The 15,765-nt window shown below is 42.8% G+C and overlaps 1 protein-coding gene across 1 annotated transcript; it reads left to right on the forward strand.

The window, feature by feature from the left end:
* The first annotated feature begins 1,310 nt into the window (after window positions 1-1,310).
* Window positions 1,311-8,172, forward strand: lman2la (lectin, mannose-binding 2-like a). The gene is made up of 9 exons (XM_062988595.1): window positions 1,311-1,357; window positions 1,786-1,904; window positions 3,237-3,354; window positions 3,443-3,525; window positions 3,867-3,899; window positions 4,071-4,232; window positions 4,316-4,430; window positions 5,704-5,823; window positions 7,727-8,172. Exons 2-9 carry the CDS (start codon window positions 1,821-1,823, stop codon window positions 7,867-7,869), a joined length of 858 nt encoding a protein of 285 aa, XP_062844665.1. The 5' UTR covers window positions 1,311-1,357; window positions 1,786-1,820; the 3' UTR covers window positions 7,870-8,172.
* Window positions 8,173-15,765: the final 7,593 nt, after the last annotated feature.

A 15,765-nucleotide genomic window follows, 5' to 3' on the forward strand; every position in this document is an offset into this window, starting at 1 on the left:
TCATCATCACCATTATATCATCATATCATAATCATCATCATATCATCATCATATCATCATCATTATCATCATCATCATTACCATTATATCATCATATCAATCATCATGATCATCATCATCATATCATCATCATCGTCGTCATCATCATCATATTATCATATCATCATCATAATCATCATTATTACTATGATTATTATAAGTCATAATTATAAGTATCATTATCATCATTATTATTATCATTATCATCATTATCATCATCATCATTATTATCATTATCATTATTATTATCATTATCATTATTATTATCATTATCATCATTATTATCATCATCATCATCATCATCATCATCATCATCATCATCATCATCATCATCATTATCATTATCATTATCATCATTATCATCATTATTATTAGTATCATTAATATCATCATTATCATATCACATCATTCATATCATTCTGATCATTCTGATCATTCTGATCATTCTTATCATTCTTATCAATATTATTATCATTATTATCATCAATATATTATTATCATTATTATTATCATTATTATTATCATTATTATTATCATTATTATTATCATTATCATCATTATTATTATTATTATCATTGTTATCATCATCATTATCATTATTATTATCATTAATATCATCATTATCATTTCATTATTATCATCATTATCATTATTGTTATCATTATCATTATCATTATTGTTATCATTATCATTATCATTATCATTATTGTTATCATTATCATTATTGTTATCATTATTGTTATCATTATCATTATTGTTATCATTATCATTATTGTTATCATTATCATTATTATTATCATTAATATCATCATTATTATCATTATCATTATTGTTATCATTAGTATTATTATAATTATAATTATCATTATTGTTATCATTATCATTATTATTATCATTATTATTATTATTATCATTATCATTATTATTATCATTATCGTTATCATTATCGTTATCATTATTATTATCATTAATATCATTATTATCATTATCATTATTATCATTATCATTAGTATTATTATAATTATCATTATTGTTCTCATCATTATTATTATCATTATGATTATTATCATTGTCATTATCATTATCATTATTATTAGGGCGTGGCGTAGCTACTGTAGCGTCCAGTAGAGCGACTGGCCGTTCGAGCGTCTCAAATTTGATTGACTTTCAAGTTGACCAATAAGGATGCGCCATGTAATGACAGCAGCCAATAGGAAGCGCCCTGAGGAATGTACTAGAAATACGATGGCCGCTGCCTTGTGTTTTCTATGAGCAGTGAGGACAGCGGACTGACCGGGACGTAAATCCGCAAAAAATGGTGCAGAATATGTTTGTACTTTATATTATATTTATTGCTTATTTAAAATCGTGTTTATCTGATGATGGGCACGAAATGGAGGAGTTTCTTAAGAGAGAATATTCACTGTCTAAGCCGTACCAAGGTAGGTTACACGGTATACTGGTTATATTGATCAGTAGTGGTTATAGTTTCAATATATAAACAAATAATACATTATATATTATACGTGACATCACGCGTGTATTTAGTGTTGTTTTATATATCGTCGGAGTGTTATTTAGATAAAACTGACCGTTATTCATAAATGCTACCATGCATTTTAGCTAGAGAATCATCATGTGTGAATCTTTATGCTGTATTGAACCGCACAGTCTGTTCAGAAGATGTGATTCATTCATATGAATCAGATTGTGACGAGTTCTCATCTCTTCTGTTTGATCTCCCAGCAATCGGTGCGTCTGGTTCCTCACATTGGGAACTGATGGGTGATACCATGGTAACCACAGACCAGGTGCGCCTCACACCGGATATGCAGAGCAAGCAGGGGGCAGTGTGGAGCCGCATCGTGAGTATTTCATATCATATCATTTTAGTTTCAGCAACCACTTTATCCTTCTATTGGGAAAAAGAACACTCACTGCCCATTTTATCAGCCCCACTTACCATAAAGAAGCACTTTGTAGTTCTACAATTACTGACTGTAGTCCATCTGTTTCTCTACATACTTTTTTAACCTGCTTTCACCCTGTTCTTCAATGGTCAGGACCCCTACGGGACCACCACAGAGCAGGTATTATTTGGGTGGTGGATCATTCTCAGCACTGCAGTGACACTGACACGGTGGTGGTGTGTTAGTGTGTGTTGTGTTGGTATGAGTGGATTAGACACAGCAGCGCTGCTGGATTTTTTTAATTTTTTTTAATTTTTTAAAATGCATTTTCTCCCCTTTTTCTCCCCCTTTTGCGCGTCCAATTTCCCAATTTGCATCACGCCTCTTCTCTGCCTCTGCCGATCTCTGCCCTGACCGAGGAGATCGAAGCTAACCCACATCCCCTCCGACACGTGAGCAGCAAGCCGTATGCATCTTGCCACCCACACATTGACGAGTGTTGCGCCACCTAGCGTTGCGTGCGGAGAGACACACCCTAAGGGCACTCCTTCCTCATCTCCGTGTAGGCACCTCTAATCAGCCAGCAGACGTCATAACTGCACCGTTCTGACAGAGAGAGACCCACTTCCGACCTTAGTCCCGCCCATCTGAACAACAGGCCAATCGTTGTTCATATAGCCGCTCAGCCTCGGCCGGTAAGGCAGGGCTGAGATTCGATACGACACGACGTACTCGAGATCCAGCTCCGGTTGCAGCGTGTGTTTTTACCGCTGCGCCACCGGAGCGGCGACGGAGTTTTTAAATATCGTGTCCACTCACTGTCCACTCTATTAGACACTCCTACCTAGTTGGTCCACCTTGTAGATGTAAAGTCAGAGATGGTCGCTAATCCATTGCTGCTGTTTGAGTTGGTCATGTTTAAGACCTACATCAGGACGATGCCCACGGGGCGCTGTTGGCTGGATATTTTTGGTTGGTGGACTATTCTCAGTCCAGCAGGGACAGTGAGATGTTTTAAAACTCCAGCAGCGCTGCTGAGTCTGATCCACTCATACCAGCACAACACACACTAACACACCCCCACCATGTCCGTATCACTGCAGTGCTGAGAATGATCCACCACTTAAATAATACCTGCTCTGTGGTGGTCCTGTGGGGGTCCTGACAATTGAAGAGTCAGTAATTGTAGAACTAGAAGTGGAGCTGATAAAATGGACAGTGAGTGTAGAAACAAGGAGGTGGCTTTAATGTTATCAGTGTATGTGTATGCATGTTTGTGTCACATAGCCATGTCACCTGAAAGACTGGGAGCTGCAGGTTCACTTCAAGATCCACGGACAAGGGAAGAAGAACCTCAACGGAGATGGTCTTGCAGTCTGGTACACGAAAGACCGCACCCAGAAAGGTAAAGCTTTAACATCTGAGGTAGTGCTTTGAGTTGTAAACATATAATGTAGGAATATGTTCAGCATATTCTATCAATATCGTTGCAGGTCCTGTGTTTGGAAGTAAGGATTTCTTCACCGGGTTAGGCGTGTTTGTGGATACTTACCCTAATGAGGAAAAACTTCTAGAGGTATGGCTGCAAAATGTTCAGAGGTTTCCATATCAGCTAGCAGGTGATATCCAGGTGGTGCGGTCCAGGTAGTTTCTGTGTGGAGTTTGCATGTTCTCCCCATGTCTGCGTAGGTTTCCTCCTATAGTCCAAAGACATGCAAGTGAGGTGAATTGGAGATACAAAATTGTCCATTGAACTGATGAATCTTGTGTAACCAGTAACTACCGTTCCTGTCATGAATGTAACCAAAGTGTAAAACATGACGTTAAAATCCTAATTAAATAAATAAAATAAATTATTGACTTAATTAAGAGTAATTAATGTGTGATGTTTCATTTTTGTGCCTCCTGTATACGCAGGCCCAGAAGACAAGATACACCTCTCGTAGCCAGGTAACTCCCAATTTTTGTTTTAATGTTAATAGCTTGTTACACTTACAACTGATCAGCCATAATCAGCCAATCAAAGATTTCGAGTTTAGGGGACGTCGAGTTACAAGATACCACTGTACGTTTTACTACAAGGGGCTTTCCTACATTCTCTCTTTAATGTTTGCATCACAGAGGACCTTCCCGTATGTTTTGGCAATGGTGGGCAATGGTACAATCGGCTACGACCACGAGCGTGACGGCAGGCTTACCGAGCTGGGCGGCTGCAGTGCCATGGTGCGCAACCTCAAACACGATACCTTCCTCTTCATCAGATACGTCCGGCGCAGACTCACGGTAAGAAGTGCAGAAAAGGAAACGTAGCTCTGTTGAATTTTCGACTGCTTATTTACTTGCTCATCTGTACGTCCGTTCTATAGGTCATGATTGATATCGACGGTCAGCATGAATGGCGGGACTGCCTGGATATCCCAGGCGTACGATTGCCCCAGGGCTACTACTTCGGCGCCTCCGCCATCACCGGAGACCTCTCGGGTAAAGCACAGTTCCAAATTATGTCATATCGCATGTAACATGAAGGGATGTATAATAATATTTAAATCCTATCTGTATTAGAAGATATTTACGTATTTTAAAACATACATCGGTACCTTGTAACTCAACGTCCCCTAAACTCGAAATCTTAGTCCTTCGTCATGAAATTTGGACCCTTAAACTCGATGTTTTCCTTAAACTCAACGTGTGTGCGATATAAACAAAGCGGGACGCATAAGGCGAATTCACGAGCGTGCATAAGACAACTGCGTTAGATTGCCGTCCTGTCCAAGGTGCTTCTACCCCACGACCCTGATAAAAATAATTAATAAAGCCGCTCAGGTGGCGCAGCGGTAAAAACACAAGCTGGAACCAGAGCTGGGATCTCGAATACATGGTATCGAATCTCAGCTCTGCCTGCCGGCTAAGGCTGAGCGGCCACACGAGCAACGATTGGCCTGTTGTTCAGATGGGTGGGACTAAGCCGGATGAGGTCTCTCGCTCATGACCGGTGCAATTACGACCTCTGCTGGCTGATTGGTGGCGCCTGCACAGAGATGAGAAGAGAGTGCTCCTAGGGTGTGTCTCTCCGTACACAACGCTAAGCTGCACTGCACTCGTCAAAGTGTAGGTGATGAGATGCATACAGTATGCTGCCCACGTGTCGGAGGGGGCGTGGGTTAGCTCCGTCCTCCTCAATCAGAGCAGAGATCGGCATTGGTGGAGAGGAAGCATGACGCAGTCGGGCAGTTGGACGTGCTAAAAAGGGAGAAAAGGGGAGAAAATGCATAAAGAAAATATATATAAAAAAATTATAAAATTAATTACATTTCAAAGGCTTGTGACGCTCCAGTGGCACCAGAGCTGGCATCTTGAACTCTCGAGTTTGAATCTCAGCTCTGCTATCGGCAGGCTGAATGATTGGCTCGTCTGTCAGGTTGGATGCCGGAGGAGATTCCACAACCGACGCAATTATGACCCATGCTGGCTGATCGATTGCACCTGCACAGAGACGAGGAATAATGGAGATCAGTGCGTGACTCTCCGTGTGCAAGACTAAGCCCATATGAACCCACCTTGTGCAGGTGAAACGATGCAGTCGGCTACTGCACATGTGTCGGAGGGGGCGTGTGTCAGTCACAACTCTCCTCAGTCAGGAGTGAAAGCCAGCAGCAGTACAGGGGAAGCAAAATGCAACTGGGTAATTGGATATGACTAGCTTGTAAGCTTGTAATCTACTGTGTAATGTTTGTACTTAATATTCTTTTTACAGACAACCACGATGTTATCTCTCTGAAATTGTACCAGCTGACCATTCTCAGGAGTAAGCTAGAGGAAGAGGATGAGGAAGAGGTCACAATTCCAAGTGTGGACAACATAGAGCTAATCAGGAGTAAGGATTAAACTTTGGTATTCCAAACTCTGTCCTGACAGTAACTGAATAGCAGTAAATTTTTAAGGTATATACTTATACCGAATAGGCATAACATTATGACCACTGACAGGTGAAGTGAATAACACTGATTATCTCTTCATCACGGCACCTGTTAGTGTAAGGATTTGAGCGGGTTTGACGAGGGCCAAATTGTGATGGCTAGACGACTGGGTCAAAGCATCTCCAAAACTGCAGCTCTTGTGGGGTGTTCCCGGTCTGCAGTGGTCAGTATCTATCAAAAGGGTCATGGGTGGCCAAGGCTCATTGATGCACATGGGGAGCGAAGGCGTGACGAGCTACTGTAGCTCATATTGCTGAAGAAGTTAATGCTGGTTCTGATAGAAAGGTGTCAGAATACACAGCGCATCACAGTCTGTTGCATATGGGGCTGCATAGCCGCAGACCAGTCAGGGTGCCCATGCTGACCCCTGTCCACTGCCGAAAGTGCCAACAATGGGCAAATGAGCACTGGAACTGGACCACGGAGCAATGGAAGAAGGCGGCCTGGTCTGATGAATCACGTTTTCTTTTACATCACGTGGACGGCCGGGTGCGTGTGCGTCGCTTACCTGGGGAACACATGGCACCAGGATGCACTATGGGAAGAAGGCAAGCCGGCGGAGGCAGTGTGATACTTTGGGCAATGTTCTGCTGGGAAACCTTGGGTACCACCTACCTAAGCATTGTTGCAGACCATGTTCACCCTGTCATGGAAACGGTATTCCCTGATGGCTGTGGCCTCTTTCAGCATGATGATGCGCCCTGCCACGAAGCAAAAATGGTTCAGGAACGGTTTGAGGAGCACAACGACGAGTTTGAGGTGTTGACTTGGCCTCCAAATTCCCCAGATCTCAATCCAATCGAGCATCTGTGGAATGTGCTGGACAAACAAGTCTGATCCATGAAGGCCCCACCTCACAACTTACAGGAGTTAAAGGATCTGCTGCTGATATCTTGGTGCAAATATTAGGATGGTGGTCATAATGTTATGCCTGATTGGTGTGAGAGAGACCGAAAGATAGATACAGTACACCAATCAGCCATTACATTGAAACCACCTCCTTGTTTCTACACAAATTGTCCATTCTATCAGCTCCACCTACCATATAGAAGCACTTTGTAGTTCTACAATTACTGACTGTAGTCCATCTGTTTCTCTGCATGCTTTGTTAGTCGTCTTTCATGCTGTTCTTCAAATGGTCAGGACTCTCCCAGGACCACTACAGAGTAGGTATTATTTAAGTGGTGGGTCATTCTCAGCACTGCAGTGACACTGACATGGTGGTGGTGTGTTAGTGTGTGTTGTGCTGGTATGAGTGGATCAGACACAGCATTGCTGATGGAGTTTTTAAACACCTCACTGTCCCTGCTGGACTGCCACCCCCTAGGCAGCGTCATGTGACCACTGATGAAGGTCTAGAAGATGACCAACTCGAACAGCAGCAATAGATGAGCGATCGTCTCTGACTTTACATCTACAAGGTGGACCAACTAGGTAGGAGTGTCTAATAGAGTGGACAGTGAGTGGACACAGTATTTAAAAACTCCAGCAGCGCTGCTGCGTCTGATCCACTCATACCAGCACAACACACATTAACACCACCACCACCATGTCAGTGCCACTGCAGTGTTGAGCATGATCCACCAACTCAATAATACCTGCTCTGTAGTGGTCCTGTGGGGGTCTTGACCATTGAAGAACAGGGTGAAAGCAGGTTAAAAAGATATGTAGATAAACAGATGGACTACAGTCAGTTGTAGAACTTCAAAGTGCTTCTATATGGTAAGTGGAGCTGATTAAATGAACAGTGAGTGTAGAAACAAGGAGGTGGTTTTAATGTTATATCTGCTTCTCTTTCAGACTACCATGCAGGTGAGGGAATGAGCAGCATTGCCATCTTCTTCACTGTGCTCTTCTCCATCCTGGGCATATTCCTCCTCATCATCGTAGGTCTCGTGGTCTATAGCCACTGGAATGAGAGCAGACGTAAGCGTTTGTACTGAATTATCAGCACTGCCGTACACCGACGACCTGTAAAAGAGTGACATGAGCCCACACAATGGCACTGATGGATTCTGAAATGATGAAACCCATTCGGTGCACACTGAGCACAGGGTTCGATGTGAGACACGAGAAGAGTCGACCATGAGGCGGCCATAAAATAGAGTAAAGATGGACTCGAAAACACTAAAAGCTAAGCTAAACGTGTTACGCCAAATCAGCAAAGCCTTGTACGTTTGGTACTATTACTTATGATACGAGTCCATGAGTGACCATGTCAAGACAGTCGAGAAATTAAGAACTGCCTTCGAATATGTGTGCGTTTTCCTTTACTGTCACATTATTCAGATGAAAACCTGATTGGTAATGCATGAAATGACCTTTTAACCACATCTTTTGTTTTGCACTATTTATTTAAATGAGTGCACTTGTCAATATTTTATTGTTTTTACTTTTGCAAATAATTTAAACATGATAATGTAATAAAACAAGTGTATCATAAGACTGAGCAAGCAGCATCTAAAAACTCTAATTCCCACCAATACGTGCAATATTACCCATCTGTATTACCACACAAATTTCCCATTTGTACCAGTCATGTTTTTTCTTCTCATTCGCAGTCTCCAGTTCCTTCCTGTTGAAATTATGCCCCTAGCTGAGACTATCACGGGTCCCTCAGACACCTGTATAGTAACCATATCTTTATACCTACCTGCACAGGAGTCTCGGAGAGAGAGAGCTGCAAAGGCAAGCTAAGTAATGCAGATCATCCATAGTTATAGAATGGCATCAACACCTTTTCAACATACACTATATTGCCAAAAGTATTCACTCACCCGTCCAAATCACTGAATTCAGGTGTTCCAATCACTTCCATGGCCACGGGTGTATAAAACCAAGCACCTAGGCATGCAGACTGCTCCTATAAACATTTGTGAAGGAATGTGTTGCTCTCAGGAACTCAGTGAATTCCAGCGTGGTACCGTGATAGGATGCCACCTGTGCAACAAGTCCAGTCGTGAAATTTCCTCGCTACTAAATATTCCACAGTCGACTGTCAGTGGCAACTCAGCCACGAAGTGTTAGGCCACGTAAAATGACAGAGCGGGGTCGGCGGACGCTGAGGCGCATAGCGCGCAGGGGTCACCAACTTTCTGCAGAGTCAATCGCTACAGACCTCCAAACTTCATGTGGCCTTCAGATTAGCTCAAGAACAGTGTGTAGAGAGCTTCATGAAATGCAGGCCAGGCAAGTTCTTCCACACCAAACTCGCTCATCCATGTCTTTATGGACTTTGCTTTGTGCACTGGTGCGCAGTCATGTTGGAACAGGAAGGGGCCATCCCCAAACTGTTCCCACCAAGTTATGAGCACGAAATTGTCCAAAATCTCTTGGTACGCTGAAGCATTGAGAGTTCCTTTCACTGGAACTAAGGGGCCGAGCCCAACTCCTGAAAAACAACCCCACACCATAATCCCCCCTCCACCAAACTTACCGTACCGTTCTCCTGGCAACCACCAAACCCAGACTCGTCCATTGGATTGCCAGACGAGAGAAACGTGATTCATCACTCCAGAGAACACATCTCCACTGCTCTAGAGTCCAGTGGTGTCATGCTTTACCCCACTGCATCCGACACTTTGCATTGCGCTTGGTGATGTGAGGCTTGGAAGCAGCTGCTCGGCCATGGAAACCCATTCCATGAAGCTCTCTACACACTGTTCCTGAGCTAATCTGAAGGCCACATTAAGTTTGGAGGTCTGAAGCGATCGACTCTGCAGAAAGTTGGCGACCTCTGCGCACTATGCGCCTCAGCGTCCGCCGACCCCGCTCTGTCATTTTACGTGGCCTAACACTTCGTGGCTGAGTTGCTGTCGTTCCCAATCACTGCCACTTTGTTATAATACCACTGACAGTTGATTGTGGAATATTTAGTAGCGAGGACATTTCACGACTGGACTTGTTGCACAGGTGGCATCCTATCACGGTACCATGCTGGAATTCAGAGCTCCTGAGAGCGACCCATTCTTTCACAGATGTTTGTAGAATTAGTCTGCATGCCTAGGTGCTTGGTTTTATACACCTGTGGCCATGGAAACGATTCAAAGATTTGGATGGGTGAGTGAATACTTTCGGCGATATAGTGTACATCTGTTAGCTGTAAATGTGGCTAAAACCAACCTAATAATCCGAGTGATGTTTGCATATTTTCGACCATAAAATGATGAAAGAAGAAAAAACCCGAAACACACTGATTAATAGGGGTAAAAACTTAGAGGGGCCAAAACCTATAGAGAAATATGCACTTTGCTAACTGTTTTATCACGATTTCTACTATTTGTTTGATACATCCAACCTAACGATTTACTACCGACTAAACTTTTAATGGAGTTGCGCCTTTTCAATGTGACCACTAGTGGGCGCCAATATACAACTAATTTATATCAGTAAAACAGCTCCCCCACCTACAGTATACAAGTACACCTTACAAGTGTAACGCCAAACTTTTACGGTTTCATTTATATTTTTATTTTATATTTATATTTATATTTTTGGTATGACTGATTTACCAAAGTAGAATATAATTTAAATGTAAAAATAAACCCACAAACTTTAAAGTATTAACATGAATCTGTAACAAGAAAGCAGTTTTCATCCACTCGAGTTAGCTTAGCTTCTTTAGCCAAAGTCCTGATTTTTTTTAAGTTAAAAATAAATTACGTTTACGAAATTAAACAATTATTTAAAAAAAAAAAAACTAGCTTTTAGCAGTTTGCATTCTGCTTTCCAGCCAACAGCGCCCCGTGACCACTGATTAAGGTCTCAGACATCCCAAGCTGCAAAAACTCATTTCAGGGAGGTACCACCGGGACCTCGACCCCGACCCCTCAAGAAAAAAACCTAAAAAACCTCTCGCACACACCAAAGGATATATATGGGTGATAACAGAACTTTTAGAAGCCGCTAACTGAGCTACTAAGCTAACTGTTCGCGTCACAAACACATTAATGTGTACTACATAGTGCACTACATAGTGTGAAAGAAAATAGATTTATGTTCCCTACATAGTGCACTAGATTGTATATTAGAAAATAATTTATGTTCCTTACTTAGTGCACTAGATAGTGTACTAGATAATAGACTTATGTTTCTTACATAATGCTTTAGGTAGCGTATTAGTTAACGTGTTTAGGTTCCCTACATGGTGCACTAAATTGTATATCAGATAACGGATTTACGTTCCCTACATAGTGCACTAGATAGCATTTTAGATATGAATTTATGTTCCCTACATAGTGCACTAGATAGTGAATTAGACAGTTGATTTATGTTCCCTATACAGTGCGCTAGATTGTATGTCAGATCACGGATTTATGTTCCCTACATAGTGCACTAGACGGTATATTAGACAATTGATTTATGTTCCCGACAGTGCGCTAGATTGTATATCAGATCACGAATTTAATACGCGATCAGGGGAATAAAGTCTGTGTCGCCTGCGTGCGCGTGTGTGTGTGTCGCTCTTGGCCGCTCGTTCTAGATTCCGGGAGATTTTATCTGACTTGCGGGCATCAGGGAGCCGCTACGTGTATGCGGGAGACTCCCGGAACGTCCGAGAGACTTGGGATGTCTGAGGTCTAGAAGATGAATAACTGAAACGGCAGCAACAGATGAGCGATCGTCTCTGACTTTACGTCTACAAGGTGGACCGACTAGGTAGGAGTGTCTAATAGAGTGGACAGTGAGTGGACACGGTGTTTAAAAACTCCAGCAGTGCTGCTGTGTCTGATCCGCTCATACCAGCACAACACACACTAACACACCACCACCATGTCAGTGTCACTGCAGTGCTAAGAATGACCCACCACCTAAATAATACCTGCTCTGTAGTGGTCCTGTGGGGGTCCTGACCATTGAGGAACAGCATGAAAGGGGGCTAACAAAGCATGCAGAGAAACAGATGGACTACAGTCAGTAATTGTAGAACTACAAAGTGCTTATCATTTGACCGAAACTGTGAATGTTTTGTTGCATTTTGTGGTGTAGATACATGTCTGGAGAAGGATGTGGGGCAATTATCAAACAATTATAAAAGCAGTAAGACACAGATCATGTGTTACTGCAAATGTTATAGCTGTGATGACGAGCAATGATGCTATTTGTGATAATGTACTACTGCTAAATTGCTGTATATGTTCACTCCAAATCTCTGGACTGGCAAAGAGCAGGTTGGGGGAAAAAAAGAGACAGTTATATAACCTTGTTATTTATTTTATTACAAAAATAAAATACAAATAACTAAAGAGTACACAGCTAACCTTTTAATAAACCCTAGCATTAGAATATACCACACAAATCAGTGATTTCATTTTAGTTTCCCTCTCTTTTAGTTATTTAAACCTTTTTTTCTCATTTTTTTGGCTTGATCTAAGTGACAGGAAGAAAGAAAAAAGGATTTGTGTTCTTGAACCCCTTTAGGCATGTGTGCCATCCAACAAACGTGAGTACAAAGTGATTCAGGTTTAACCTAAATGTAATGTTATGAATTCTGAAATGAGAACCTCTACAGTTGCCTTGACGTTTGATGGAACCTCTGCCCAAGCTCTCGTGAAGGTCATCAAGGCAAAAATGGCTTAAACGTCAGACATATCCTTCAATCATGGGTCCTGCTACTCCACGTCCGGTCGGGCAGGTCATGCTAAAAGGCAACGGTTCAGATTTCAGTCACTGAAGACTTAGTAAGCAGACGTATAATAATAACCAGTTTTAAAGACAAGTCACACACACACAAGTACAGACGTAAACATAGTAGATGTATCGTCTGCGGGGTGACCCAAAAAACACAAACACAAACATCCATCCTGAATTGTATGAGTACTAACCGAAGGGGAAAAAAACCTAAACGAGAAGCAGTCGGTGTTAAAATAGGTTCATCAAAAGGGGAAATAAAGTCAAGGGTGCGAGACGCGAGTCCGATTACAAACCGAGCTATTTAAATCGGGTTACTCGAACACGGGAGACAAAAACACAAGCTCTGATGGCTTTACTCTGATGTTTAGCTTCCATTCCCTTTAACGTACAAAAGCGTCCACGTACAAAATCTTCATAGCAGGTTATTTTTTTTTGCTCGTTTTCCCTCTTCAAACGGCCGTCTGAGAAACGCCGCGTGCAGTGAGGATTGAGGATATTGCTCGTTGACAGCCGTTGCGCTCACACCTTGTTGTGCATAGCCTGGTTAGATACAGTACAGAGGTGTGGGAATTTTCGACTGAGAAAGGACAAGGCACGGCGAGTGTAAACATCCCTCTCGGACGTGTTTTGGAAACTGAAGGAGTCGAATCGGGGCGGAATTCTTGGAAGGAGGGAGTATTGAGGGAAAAGTACGAGTTCCTAAAACCCTAAGTCTACACAAGACACTCCCTAGGTTTGACGAAGGTCGGTTGCCACGGTATCCGTTGCCACAGACGGGCTGCTCGGTGAAATGGGATCAGGCATAACATTAAAACCACCTCCTTGTTCAATCAGCTTCAATTACCACATATGAGCACTTTGTAGTTCTACAATTACTGACTGTAGTCCATCTGTTTCTCTGCATGCTTTGTTCGCCCCCTTTCATGCTGTTCTTCAATGGTCAGGGTTCTCCCAGGACCACTACAGAGCAGGTATTATTTAGGTGGTGGATCATTCTCAGCACTGCAGTGACACTGACATGGTGGTGGTGTGTTAGTGTGTGTTGTGCTGGTATGAGTAAATCAGACACAGAAATGCCGTCACACCAACCAAAAGCATCCAGCCAACAGCGCACGTGAGCAGCGTCCTGTGACCACCGATGAAGATCTCAAAGATGACCGACTCAAACAGCAGCAACAGATGAGCGATCGTCTCTGACGTTACATCTACAAGGTGGACCAACTAGGTAGGAGTGGACAGTAAGTGGACACGGTATTTAAAAACTCCAGCAGCGCTGCTGTGTCTGATCCATTCGTACCAGCACAACACACACTAACACACCACCACCATGTCAGTGTCACTGCAGTGCTGAGAATGATCCACCACCAAAATAATACCTGCTCTGTGGTGGCCCTGTGGGGGTCCTGACCATTGAAGAACAGCTTGAAAGCAGACTAAAAAAGTATGTAGAGAATCAGATGGACAACAGTCAGTAATTGTAGAACTACAAAGTGCTCAAACAGCAGCAATAGATGAGTGATCGTCTCTGACTTTACATCTACAAGGTGGATCAACCAGGTAGGAGTGTGTAATAGAAAAACTCCAGCAGCAGTGCTGTGTCTGATCCACTCATACCAGCACAACACACACTAACACACCACCACCATGTGAATGTCACCGCAGTGCTGAGAATCATCCACCACCTAAATAAGACCTGCTCTGTAGTGGTCCTGTGGCACTCCTGACCACAGCAGAGAAACAGATGGACAACAGTCAGTAATTGTAGAACTACAAAGTGCTTCTATAAGGTAAGTGGAGCTGATAAAATGGACAGTGAGTGTAGAAACAAGGAGGTGGTTTTAATGTTATGGCTGATCAGTAGTTTATCTCAACAGGTTCACAAGATATTCCCACAGGTAAAACACACAGCTCAGGTGCTTTGTACATCAAAAAGCAGACATGTGAGCGAGCATTATTCTAAAAGCATCATTTAAATTGACAGACCCGCTACAATTTTCAACTACGATGCTTTTCACAACGCGGCCCTGAAATGTCGTCAACGTACACGACGGATACATGAATCCAAGACGTACTAGCCCTTTTAATGTAGGTAAACATGTAGCCCCGTGTACTCATATGGGCCACGAGTCTCAACCATGGGCCACACCTTTACATGCTGCGGGCCGCAATAGCCCAAAAGTCTTAGGTTGAGAACCCGTGTAAAGGCTGAATACCCTATACCACAGAAAAAAAACCATAAGAATTAATCAAATCTCATTCAGTGGGTTACACTTTCACACAGAAGTCATGCAACTCTACATAACATCTACATGTCCATGCATAATATCCTCACACTTTCCGTACTGTTTTAACATTTAGATATCGCCAGTCATCCAAGGCATCCAGTCACGCCACAGAATACACCCATCAGCCATAACATTAAAACCACCTCCTTGTTTCAACACTCGCTGTCCATTTGATCAGCTCCACTTACCATATAGAAGTAGTTCTACAATTACTGACTGTAGTCCATCTGTTTCTCTGCACTTTGTTAGCCCCTGTTAGACTCTCCCAGGACCACTACAGAGCAGGTATTATTTGGGTGGTGGGTCATTCTCAGCACTGCAGTGACCCTGACATGGTGGTGGTGTGTTAGTGTGTGTTGTGCTGGTATGAGTGAATAAGACACAGCAGCCACCAACCAAAAATATCCAGCCAACAGCGCCCCGTGGGCAGCGTCCTATGACCACTGATGGAGGTCTAGAAGATCGACTCAAACAGCAGCTGACTTTACATCTACAAGATGAACCAACTAGGTAGGACGGTCTAATAGAGTGGACAGTGAGTGGACACGGTGTTTTAAAACTCCTCACTCATACCAGCACAACACACACTGACACACCACCACTATGTCAGTGTCACTGCAGTGCTGAGAATGACCCACCACCCAAATAATACCTGCTCTGTAGTGGTCCTGTGCCGACTAAAAAAGCATGTTGAGAAACAGATGGACTACAGTCAGTAATTGTACAACGACAAAGTGCTTCTATATGGTAAGTGGAGCTGATATAATGGACAGTGAGTGTAGAAACAAGGAGGTGGTTTTAATGTTATGGCCGATCAGTGTACATGTACATTTTATAACCTTATTCAGGCTACCAACCCTGCCGCTGCCTCTTTTTGAACTGCAGCCACATAGCAGGTTTGGAGAGCAGCACTGGCCCTTA

This window comes from Trichomycterus rosablanca, chromosome 26 (genome assembly GCF_030014385.1).
Source record: "Trichomycterus rosablanca isolate fTriRos1 chromosome 26, fTriRos1.hap1, whole genome shotgun sequence".
Taxonomy (NCBI): Eukaryota; Metazoa; Chordata; class Actinopteri; order Siluriformes; family Trichomycteridae; genus Trichomycterus; species Trichomycterus rosablanca.